General features: G+C 50.6%; 1 protein-coding gene across 6 annotated transcripts in view; it reads right to left on the bottom strand.

Moving 5' to 3' along the window:
• Positions 1-12,577, bottom strand: part of LOC119437313 (2-oxoglutarate dehydrogenase complex component E1) — a 565,962-nt gene that overhangs the window by 413,209 nt on the left and 140,176 nt on the right. For 4 of the 6 annotated variants that reach the window (XR_007464942.1, XM_049660427.1, XM_049660430.1 and 1 more), the window contains exon 21: positions 12,302-12,456. The exons of the other annotated variants lie outside the window; for them this stretch is intronic. Coding sequence is in view for 3 of the 4 variants with exons in the window: in XM_049660427.1 (XP_049516384.1) it covers positions 12,302-12,456 (155 nt within the window). In the remaining variant the exon portion in view is untranslated. The remainder of the gene's footprint in view (positions 1-12,301; positions 12,457-12,577) is intronic. 6 annotated transcript variants of the gene reach the window in all.

Genomic DNA, 12,577 nt, shown 5'->3' on the forward strand with positions numbered 1-12,577 from the left:
AACTCGACAGAGTTATGAGCTCAAAGCCAAAAGCAAAGGCCGTGGTCGCGGTTTCTCAATTTACGAGGTCAAGATAATTTAAAGGCACCTGCACCTATGAGGTTTCTTTTGACTCGGTGCAGTGAGCATGATGAGCCAGAAAAATATCAGGGGCTCCTGGAGCAGTGGCGAAAGCGTGTTACGGCATATTCAAGACCGTCGAGATAAGTCCGGAACATTTTCACGTGAAATCTAGCCAGGCAACAATATACAGTTAAACCTGGATATAACGAAATTGACAAATTCCCGAAAAACTTCGTTATAAAGAGGATTTCGTTATATGCAGGTTCGGCACGCAAAATTCAAAAAATAAACGTTTACCGTATTTACTCGATTCTAACGCGCCCTCAATTGTAACACGCACCCGTTTTCCGTTTTCGTCGAAGCACTCATCCTCGGAATGTCACACCAGGTACCGGATACATGGACGCGTGTCGTTTCGCACAAGCGCGAGGCATCGGAAACGAGGAGCGAGCGTCACAATGGCATCGTAACGTCGTATAATGTTACAGTAGAACCTCGCTGTTACGTTCCCGGCGGCTGCATTTTCCCGGCTGTGACGTCGTTTTCGACCGGTCCCGGCACAGCTCCCATAGCACTCAATGCATTGGTAACCCCGCTGTTGCGTCGCAACTGTGGGACCGTTCCCGCATCATACGTTGCGAAGTGCCACTTCGCGCCGGCCCGAGCAGCCATTTTGACTTTTCATGTCGCTTGGCTTGGTGGCTTGACGATGGGATTTGCCGCCCAAAGTGCCGGGGGCGACAACTATGACGTATTTTCGGTTTCCGCCAGCAAAAGTATGGCCCTTGAGATCCGTATTTGCTATATAAAGATGGTGTCCATGACGCGTTGTGGCCCTAAAATTGGTTTTGGTTCATAGATATTCCGTATATAAGAGTACGGCCACGCTAGCGGCAAAAAACGCGCGCGTCATGCAGTGAGCGGCAAGTTGCCGCGCGTCTCGCCGCGCGGCTGCGCGATAAGATCTCCCGCGCTCTCCGAACTGGCGAGCAACACCGCGAGCGCTCGTTGTTTCGTGCGAGAGACGACGATCGTCGATTGAAAACCCGGCGCGGACCGGCGGCGTTCCGGTTGTGATGGCTCCGTGACGTCACCCTCGTCGCTCTTGATTCATTCTTCATCTCGCGGCAGAAATGGGTCTCAAACTCATTTCGCGCGGCACGCCGCAAGACCCCCGATTCCTACCGCTTTTGCCGCGCGTTTCTGACGCGCGTTTTTGCCGCTAGCGTGGTCGTACCCTAAAGTCCAAGGGCGATAACGCAGTCGCCGCGCGCCGTATGCTGTATGTGCGAGTGAAAACGTGCGAGGGGAGCCGACGACCGCGTCTAAATCTCGGCGCGCAAGAAAAGCTGGGAGGAAGCGCGCCTTCCGTTGCGCTCGAGGCACCGGCAAGGGAGCGAGGGGGGAGGGATAGCGGGGCGGCGCGCGGTCGCGCAGGCCGTATCTTGAAAGCGATCTGCGTTGGGGCAGAGTCTAGCAGTGTAGGTGCGTCGGCGGCTCGTAGCTTTCTGCGTGCTGTGTGTTCTCGGCGCTCAGTTTGCGTTGAAGTGATAGACAACAGCACGAAGGTCACTTCGCTCGCTGTAGAAGCTGTGCTTCCACACGCCGCCAGCGTTTGACAGCGCGTGTCCGCGCTCATCGAGTCTGATGTGCCACAGCGTGTACCAGCGCGTCGGCAATATCAGCTGGAAAAGGAGAGAGTGCCGGCTTGGCGGGCTAGGCCAGCTGCAGCAAGCGGCAGGATCAGATTCGAATGAAGGGAGGGGGAAAGGTCACGCCTGCGGCGGCAAGATCGCCAGGTCGAGGAATGCAGGGCCGCCTCGCACATGCACGCACGCACACGTTCGCTCGCTTCGCATTTCATCGCGGCGGAGAAGGTGCTTCCGGTTGCTGCTCGCGCAAAAATGACAAAATTTGGGGCGAAATCTCTAGGTGGTCGGAGGGGAAAATTCGTTATATCGAGGGGGTCTCCCGCTGCCACTTCGTTACGTAGAGGTCTCAAATACATGTGCTTCTATGGAGTAACGGCGGGGAATCGAAAAACTTCGTTATATCCAGGAATTCGTTAAATGGAGGTTCGTTATAAGCAGGTTTAACTGTAGCGAAAATAATTGGACGCATTTACCCTGTGCTGCAACGACATTCTACAGTGAACTATGAGATGAGCGTTACTTGCCATCGTGACTTGCTCAACAATGAGCCGTGAATATGACAGAAGGGCGGAGATACTTGAAGCGCTTCGCGCTGGGAAGATGCCTCAAGGAATTCCTGCGTGATTTGGCTACAAGAAAACGCAAGTGTACTGTGTTGCCAAGGCAAAGAAGACAGAATTTTGGCTTTGCAATAAAGTGCTTTAACACAATGGTCGCCCAACTTGTGGCCCCCCCTCCAGCCCAAACTGGAACCGACTCGCCTACCACGTGTGGGGCATAGGTCAATGAGAAACACCACCACACCGAGAACAACCCGAAGGCACCATAAAGCAGGAAGGTGAAGCATGCATACAGCCATTTCATGTCTAGGCTTGAGAAGGTCCTGGCAGCTGACAGAGGTTAGTTACATTGTATGGTTTGATCGGACACGGTTGTTTAAGCATGAAATGCTTTTAGCTCCCATTGTCGGCGACCTTCAAGTGACCTTGAGCCAAAAGCCAGAGCCGTTATCCAGGCACTCAAACGAGAACATCCGGACATTGTTGTGAGAACAAAACGAGGTCATCCGGGCAACCAGTCAAAAGTTAGAAAATTCGGTCTCTGGCCCCCAACCCTTTGTACAGGACCGCATTACATACGCTAGTTACTGCCCAAACAAGTTTTAAAAACATTGCTTCGGAGTTGTTCCTAATGTTTGCTCACAATATCACTGAAGCTGTAACTTCTAGTATGCTGAAGTTTTATTTGTCATTTCCAATAGCGACGTTCAAAAAGCAGATACAGGGCTCCATACACTTGATTGTCATCTTTTGGCGCTGAGACAGGGTTGCCTGCGCTCTTTTCAATGCCAGCGGTCCATGAGTTTTGCGGCGCCTTGAGAGGTGGCGCCATGCTGCGTGACCAGGCCGGCAGCGTCTACTGCACTGCAGATGGCAGTTTGGCCGAGACGACACTTGCAATGAGGTTCTGTCTGTGACAGGAAACTATTGCGTCCATATGGACCAGCGCACAGTATAGCGTGGTGTGGTGTGGTTGGTTGTGCCATTGCGAACATACACTACACCTATGCAAGGTTTTGTGCAAGGTAACTGTATGCAAGGTTTTGTACGAATTATAAATTTTTTCCTTCCCTTCCCGAAGGATGTTCTTTGCATAGTAAATTTTCCCCAATTGACCTCGATGACCCTGTATATGCCTCACATCGGGGCATAGTACGTGTAGTTACTGCTTGGTGCTAAGGACCCTGATACAGTCGAACCCACTTATAACAATATTCAAGTGCCACGAAAATTCTATTGTTATAACTGAACATTTTTTAACTGGGTTGCATGAAAGAAATCAATAGGAAGATGGCAGAGCTGTTGTGACAAAACTATACAGTAAAACCTCGTTAATTCGACCCTCGTTAATTCGGACTCTTCCTCTGGTCCCGCTCGGCATATGCATTAGTCAATGCAATCAAACTCTCGTTAATTCGGACTTATTTGGCCGCACATCGGTTAATTCGGACAACTTTCGGAGCTCGGTGAGCTAGAAGCGCCGCAAATGTGCAACGCAAAAGAGCAAGAACGGCGCTAGCGTCCAACCGAAACGAAGCGGCGGAGTCTGCATTGCCATAGTCATCAGCTGAAATCGTACGCGAATGACAGCAACGCCGGCAAGTTCGTGCTTCGTGCATTGCTAACAATGACAGCAACTTCGTGCCTATTTGTCTTTAAAGCCTCTGTTCTTGCGTTTACTGCCGCGCATAACACCGCGTTGGCCGTGGGCTTTCATGATTGCGTAGTTGTCATCCACGATTGCGTCGATAGCGGCCACGGTTTTCTTCGCAGTGGTTGCGTTGAACAGTAGTTTCGTTTTTACAGTAAAAGCTTGTTAATTCGCACCTCGTTAATTCGAATTTTCGAATAATTCGAACTAAGTGGCACAGTCCGGCCATGCTCCATAGAGCCCCATGTATTGAAAAGCTCGTTATTTCGAATGCTAATCCGGCCCGCCACGGATAATTCGAACTGCGCGCCGCCGTAGCCAGCTCGCAGTCTCTGCTGTTAAGCGACAGATGGCGCGACATACACTATCATCGCGTGTTTTTAGGGGGCAGCACTTGCGTTTATTCGCAAATGCTCTGCTGCATCGTCATGGACAGCGGGATACGCAGTGCGTTCGGTGGCAACCCCGATCGGCCATTCTCTCCGTCGCCAGTGCAATCGCAACGTCTAGCTTCTAAGCCTCTCTTTTCTTCTGTACGCGTCCGTCGCAGACCGACACTGCTCGCGTGCCGCTATGTCGTCGCGTGGAAAATACCGTGCCAAAACGTTGAAGGAAAAAGTGGAAATTCTGCGGGGAGTGGATGCAGGGAAGCAGAGTAAGAATGAAATTGCCAAAAAGCACGATATACCGAGAAGCACGCTGTCGACCTACATCCGCAATAAGAAGACTATTGAGGACTCATACGCGGCTGAAACTTTCGCCAAGGATCGGAAGAGAATTCGTACAGCAAAGCACCCGGACCTGGAGGCAGCGTTGCTCGCATGGATTAAGGAAAAACGGAGCCAGGATATCCCATTGAGTGGCCCCATCATTGTAGCGAAGGCGGCTGATTTCGCGCTACGTCTGAACGTCTCCGACTTCGCCGCTTCGGACGGGTGGTTTCACCGCTTCAGGGACAGACACGACCTCGTTTTCCGCAGTGTGTGCGGCGAAGCCAAAGCCGTAGACGCGGAAACCTGCACCGTGTGGCGGAATGGTGCGCTACTAGACCACCTGAACAGGTACGCACCATCCGATATTTTTAATGCCGACGAAACCGCCTTGTTTTTTAAACTCTTGCCGGACAAAACGATCACCTACAAGGGGGACGTGTGCGCAGGCGGCAAACGTTGCAAAGAGCGGGTGACGGTGTTGCTCGGGGCCAATATGACTGGAACCGAGAAGCTCCCCCTATTTGTGATAGGGAAGTCGCAAAAGCCTCAATGTTTTAAGAACATTCGCACGCTGCCGGCCGACTATGCAGCAAATAAGAAGGCCTGGATGACGGGCGAGCTTTTCAAGCAGTGGCTGAGGAAACTCGACCGAAAATTTGAGCTCGGCAAGAGGCAGATTCTCCTCCTCGTCGACAACTGCTCGGCGCACAAGGTGGAAGTCGAGTTGAGAGCCATTGAGCTGGTTTTTCTTCCGGCTAACACCACTGCGGCTCTTCAGCCTATGGATCAGGGCGTTATAAAAGTTTTGAAGAGCTTTTATAGACGCCACGTTCTCGAGAAGTTGCTCCTGTGCTCCGATAATGAGAAGAGCTACACCGTCACTCTGCTCACAGCCCTGCACATGCTTGTGCGTGCCTGGAATCAGGTAACCACAGAAACAATTGCGAATTGTTTCCGGCACTGTGGTTTCGGAGCCCTTAATGCAGACGCAAATGAAGTTGAAGAGGACGTCCGCGCTCCGGTTCATGTACGGGAGGTGCTCGGCGATGTGGACTTCGGCGACTACGTGAATGTCGACAGCTGCGCGGCGGTGTGCGGTGCCGTGACCGATGATGAAATCATCGCCCAAGTCGTCGGCAAAGACGAAAACCCAGCCGTGGACGATGACGACGCGAATGATGAAGATGATGAAGATGATGTTGGTGAAACACCGGTACGACCTTCGTTGGCACAGGTGATGGACGGACTAAATCACGCCCGGCTTTTCTTCAGTTTCGAAGAAGGCGAAGACGATGCTTTCCGGCTCATTCGAGCTCTGGAAGATAAAGCAGCAGCAATCGCTTTCAGAGGCAAAAAGCAGAAAACCATTACGGACTTTTTTTGCAAATAAATGTACCTAGAGGTGCTCTACCTTGTTTTTGTCATCAGATGTGGCTTTCTTTAATCACTTTCGTTAGTTCGAATTTCGGTTAATTCGAACTCATTAAGTGTCCCCGTGAAATTCGAATTAACGAGCTTTTACTGTACTCGGTACGCGCATCGGCCGTGTGCCTATGTAACTGCGTAGTCGCCATTGGGCCTCTTCGATTATTCGTTCCTGACAGTCCCGGACTGCCCGAGACGGTGCTTTCAGCCAATGAGCGTTGCTTATGCAGTCTTTCGGACAGTCCGGGACTGTCAGAGACGGATAATCGAAGAGGCCCACTGATGATAGCCTAGATAGTGACAGCGGTTTCGTCCGCAGTTGTTGCAGCGAAGAGTAGTTTCGTTCAGACTCGGTGCATGCATCGGGCGCGTGCGTTCAGTACCTCTATGTCGCCGTTCATAATCCCGTCGATAGCGACCACGGTTTTCTCCACAGTGGTGGCGGCAAACAGTTGTTTTGTTTTGACTCGGGGTGCGAATTTGTCGAGGTTGAAAAGCACCGGCTACATCGCGATTATGTTTTAGCCAGCTCACTGGCGAAAACATAATTGCGATGTGCGTGCGATAGTACAAAGCGTGTCACAAATGAAGGTGCGCACCGCGGCTGTGCTGCAAAGTCGCAAGGCCTCGACCGCCGCTGCGAGAGCCAATGAGTCACGAGATGAGGAGAATTTCAGCTTCCGCTTTGCTTTTGTGAAAAATAGCAACAGGAGTTGCTCACTCATTCGCTAAATAAAACCGCGTTGACATAGTAAGCATTTGCTTAGTGTTTTCTGGATACCCTCGATAATTCGACATTCTGTTAATTCGGACATTTTTTCCGGTCCCGTGAAATCTGAATTAACGAGGTTTTACTGTAATGGCGGGGAGGCCAGTGCCCCTCCCCACCACCTTCCTCCATCTGGCTGCTGATTGTGTTGACTCGTTGAACTGTTTAACTCTGCTTCCCCAAGACTCCGATCGCATGTAACAAGCCGCAGCTGTTGGCACTCAAGAATGGCACTGCTATAACAAGTGCAAAGTGGGGTCACGGGCTACAAGTGACATGCGAGCTCCGCCAAGGCATCACTTTGGTGGTCTCAAAAGGGGCCCTTGAAAAATGTGAGAAGGTTGCCTCGGCACCTTCTCAGCTTGAGAAATACAGAAGAAACACTGGGATGAGATCACCACAAGCATCTCGCCATATACTTCTCACTGGCTTGCACGAGAAAACCCCATGTCTGTCAGGTTTGCTTGCTTTACGTGAAGCTTGCTGACATCCCTATCTCGTGAAGGCCACTCGTGAAAACAAAGCCCCAGAGGGACTGAATCATCTGCAGGGCCTCCTGTGAACACAACGTTGAGGCAGCCTGCCCTACCTGCCGTCGCTGTTGCTATGCGATGCAAGCATGTTCGCAACGATCGCCACATCGGTTGAAGCACTTCGTTTCCAAATCTATAGCAGTGCACTTTCCTTTCATCGGCAATGTTGTGCATTGCCGATGATCAGTGGGCGGATCAGCCATCTTCCGTTTCGACGGCAAGTCAAACGAGGCTGAGAAACCACGTAGCCCGGAAAGACCTCGGGCAAGGTTCTGACTGGTGTTGTAGAAGTTGCGGGGCGCATTTTTTCTTTGCTTGGTGTACGTTGGACAAACTTTATTGCGCCTTTGGCGCTGATGCCGAGTAAGTCATGCCGGATTATACCTTTCTCGTGCCTTGCGGCGCTCTACCTTCAACATCACTGGTTTTCCCGGGGGAGTAGTAGGGACTGGGCCTGCTGTCCTGGAGCTGTATTTTCACTAGTGCCAGGCTTTTCTTATGCTGCTCTCCGTGACTTTTCAAATGCATTTTTGAATGGTTCCTTTTGAGGTAAATAAAGGCCCTTTTGCAAAAACATGTGCAAAGATCAGTAGGTGGGAGCCACAGAGCTAGCAAAATGGAAGCAAAGCAGGTACGTCCGACGTACCTTTAGACACAGTGTTATTATAATCTCAGGTGTACTGCTGAGGACTCCATTTGCCGGTTAAATGTGCCCTCCTGAAGCAGTACTTGTAAAAAATCTAATCTATTGCCGCAATGAAAAAAGCACCCAGCAACAAAAAAAGCACCCCGCGACTTTTACAACACCAGTCACATACCTGCCAACCTCAAGACTGTCAAATTCGTAAACTCGCGACGGGGGGGGGGGGGGGGGGGCGGCGGCGTGCACGGGAATTCTGCCGAGGAGTACGACTTCAAACACACTTGGAAGTACTGTTAGAGTCTAGTACTGACGAGGCTTCGAGCACGCCATCACACTTCGCAGCCTCTACGGCTACAAAACACCGGAGTGCCGGAGTCGCACTGCGCCCGATGCAGCAGCACGTCGCACAAAAAAAAAAGAAAAAAAAAAGAAAAAAAAGCGAGGTCCACAAAACAGGTCATACAGTAAAAGTTCGTTAATTCGGATTTCACGGGACCGAAACAAATGTCCCAATTAACCGAATGTCGAATTATCGAGGGTATCAAGAAAACAATAAATAAATGCTTACTACGTCAACACGCTCTTATTTGCAGTATGAATCAGCAAATTGTTTCTATTTTGCATAAACGCAATGCGGAAGCTGCAATTCTCGTCATCTCGCGACTGATTAGAGCTCGCAGCGGCGAAGGTTTCGCGACTTCCTTCACATTGCGGCCGCGGCGCGCGTGTTCATCTGAGACGCGTTTTTCACTAGCGCGCGCACATCCCGTTTATTTTTTCGCCAATGTCGCCGGGTCGCCGCCCATCGCGATGTAGACGGTGCGCCTCTTCCTCTTCACAACCGCAATCTCTCTCCATCCTCGACAGCTTTGCACTGAGTAAAAACGAAACTATTGCTTACCGCAACCGCTGTCAACGTGATCATGCACGGCGACCTTGCGGTTCTGAAGGCGCGCGGCCGACGCACGCATAGTCAAACCGAAACTACCGTTTGCTGCAACTGCGGACGAAACCGCTGTCGATATCGCCGCGATCATGCATGGCGACTACCGAGTTATGAAGGCACGCGGCCGACGTGCGTAACGAGTCAAAGCGAAACTACTGTTTGCCACAACCGCAGCGGACGGAATCGCGGCCGCTATCAAGACGATCATGGATGGTAACTACGCAGTCATGAAGGCACGCGGCCAACGCGGTGCTATGTGCGGCGGTAAACGCAAGCTAGGCACGAATAGGAACAAATAGGCACGAAGCCTTCCGGCGTTGTTGTCATTCCAGTACTCCGTCGCTTCGTTTCGGTGGACGCTAACGTTGTTTTGGCGCGGTCCATTCATGTTTCGGAAGGTGGCGTGGCTTAGAGCTATGGGCGCGGACCATTCGTGTTCGGAGGGGCGGAAGGGCAACGGGACAGAGGCGCGCGAGGCTGGCGATGCGGAGAAGGATGGAAAACAACGCGCGGCGGCGTGGAACGGCTCAATTTTTTTTTTTTTTCCCGTCTTTTCAAGGAGTTCGTATTCCATTCCCTGACGGCACGACACTGAGTGAAAACGAAACTACTTTTTGCCGCAACCGCTGCGGATGAAACCGCGGCCGCTATCAACGCGATCACGGATGGCGACGACGCAGTTTTGAAGGCACGCGGCCAACGCGGTGTATGCGCGCCGGCAAACGCAAGAATAAAAGCTTTAAAGGCTCAAATAGGCACGAAGCGTTCTGGCGTTGCTGTCATTCCCGTACGATTTGAATCCTGTCGCTTCGTTTCGGTGGACGCTAATGCCGTTATGGTAGAGTACACTCTAGTTATAGCTCGTTTGCGTCGCACATTTGCGGCGCTCGCCGAGCACCGAGAGTTGTCCGAATTAACCGATGTGCGGCCAAATACGTCCGAATTAACGAGAGTTTCATTGCATTAAATAATGCAAACGCCTGCCGGGACCAAAAGACGTGTCCGAATTAACTAGCTTTTACTGTACTCGCGAAAAAAGCCTAGCGAAGGTGACAGGCAAGACGACTAGCCACAGCCTCCCATACCGAAACTGCCTGCCGCATCGACCCGAAATCGCCGTCGTCTCTGGGGGCGCCACTTACGTACAAGTGGGCTTCTATGTTGAGAGTAACGACAACCAGTGACTTCCAGCCGTCGTCAGGTAGTCCCAATCCGATGACGAAGGCAACGTCACAGATTGAAAAATCTCCTTACTCTGCAGACAATAAAGATTACGGCGCATACCTCCATCTCTATGCGCCCCTACGTAAGTGGCGCCCCTACCCACCAGCAACGGTGTGAATTTATTAAAAATTTTAAAAACTATTTCGCGAATATAACCACTTTTCCGTAAAAATTGAGCCGACATTCGTAAAATCGTAAGACGGGTCCAAATTCGTACATTTTACGGAAAATTCGGAAGAGTTGGCAGGTATGCAGTCAGAACCTTGCCTGACTTCGACGCAACCAACTAAGAGGAGCATGAGCAACTTAATTCGTCGGAAGAAGTGCGCAGAATGAGGGGCCAGCGAGCAATCTGGGAGCAGCGGCAGCGCCCAGTGATTTCAGGCTATCAGCCATCCTCCAGGCTATCAGCCCTACCAGTGCAGTTGGCGCGGCATAGAGCTATGGGCGCAGCCGATTCGTGTTCAGAGGGGTGAAAGGGCGACGGGAGAGAGGTGCGCGAGCCTGGCGATGCTAAGAAGGCTGTAAAACAGCGCGCGGCGGCTCGAATTTCTTTTTACTTTTCAAGGATTTGACATTCCATTCCCTTACGACATGGACACCCAGTAGCAAGACTTCATCATTATAACTGGCACTGCGGCATGGGGGTACTGCAGTAAGCGGGTTATTTCACCACAGAAAACATACAAAAGCTGACAGTGCAGCAGCTTCTCATTGTTATAACCGATATACTGCTAAAACCAGTATTGCTATAAGTAGGTTCGACTGTATTGCTTAATTTATACAAGAGTCAGTGTACGAACACTATGCTTAATATGCTTTGTTGTGGTAACTTAATGGAATGGGGCAAGAAGACATTTCAGACATTGTAGCGTTTTGTTTATTCGTACCACATCTAATCCTTTCCTTTCTTTCTTATGTAATCCCTTCCCATATGATGGATAAACTAGCTGAAGCACAAAATAACTGTCATATGTGCATTGCTGTCAAGCCTCCTGGTAGCGCCAGCGGCATCGAGATAATTCGAAGCCATGCCAGTACTTATGTTGTGCATGAGAGGATTGACTGAACGAAGTACTGAGACGATACAAAAGGTACCGGCCTAGGCAGCAAATTTTTCCTCAAAGTTGATCGCTGTCGCTATGAGTGATTGCTTGTTCAGCTTAGGTAAATGCATAATTATTTAGTTCGTTGTTTCATATTATTTTATATGACACGCTTGCTGCTCTAATGCAGCTTCTAAAATGTGGCCACTAGTCATGTCCATGAAATGGCTGGAAATCACCAGCAAGCAGGAGGCACGAACACACTGAGAGCACGAGTCACAAAATACCTTTTTGTTTTTTGTATCAGAAGAATGAGCACCGCATCAGCTTTTGGGGGTAGAGGATTGCAGAGAAAATATACTGTTACTGCATGCCAAAATATTAATTCATCAGCATTCATGTGCCCTACTCTGTGCACTGGCTGCGCAGGCTCCACCCAGAAAGGTGTCATCTAGCAACGAAGGAGTGTGTCTTGCTTCTTTCGCCCTTCTTTTTGCGCTAAGTTATTGCACTAAGCCTACAATTTCGCTTAAAAGACTGCTTACACTTTCCTTCCTGAAACTTTCAAAATTTCGCGTCTATTGCTAGGCTCTTGTTTAGACGTCACAACAAACCATCTTTGTGCATCATCCACCCGAGTCACCCATCGTGCTGTGCTAGAATGATCCCGCAGAACCGTGATATATACTGCACCAAAAGAGGCCAGAAGCATGCGTGCAGGGCAGCTGCATCTGCCTATGCACATGAGGCAGCACGCACATCAGAAAACACGGGGGTATTGCACATACATATACAAATTGAAGCTGCTGTTTGGATTGATCTGAAACATTACACCGAAAGCCCTGCAGTAGCTTCAGTGCTACACGATACATCATTAAACTTAATATTTGCTTCAATAATGAAAAAAGTAACACTTGGTGCCCCGCCAAGCATCAACAAGTTATGCTAAACTTTCCCAAGTGCGCAGGATGTGCACATGCTGAGGCCTAACTACACTGCAGTCTTTGCCCAGCAGTTTTCCCCACCCCACTTGTGCGTTCGGGCCAGTGGCGGTGCTTGCAAGAAGGGCCACTTACTGGATGGGTTTCTGGTGGGCAACCACAGTCTGTAGCCGCGGCTGGACAAAGTACCAGAAGCCCTGATTCTTGTGCTCCTCCTGGACCCAAGAGATCTCGGCGTTGGGGTACCGGTCGACCTCCTGTTTCACCAGGTCAAACGGGAACGGGCAGAGCTGCGCAGGAACAGCACCATGCCATCAGCCGCAACCAATCTTGGCTGTGCACTGCAGCGCTTACGTTGTCTGCCTTGCTGTGTCCCATCTACTTACTGCCTTACCACGTTTAACTAAAACC

The sequence above is a fragment of the Dermacentor silvarum genome, chromosome 1 (assembly GCF_013339745.2).
Source record: "Dermacentor silvarum isolate Dsil-2018 chromosome 1, BIME_Dsil_1.4, whole genome shotgun sequence".
NCBI classification, from domain to species: Eukaryota; Metazoa; Arthropoda; class Arachnida; order Ixodida; family Ixodidae; genus Dermacentor; species Dermacentor silvarum.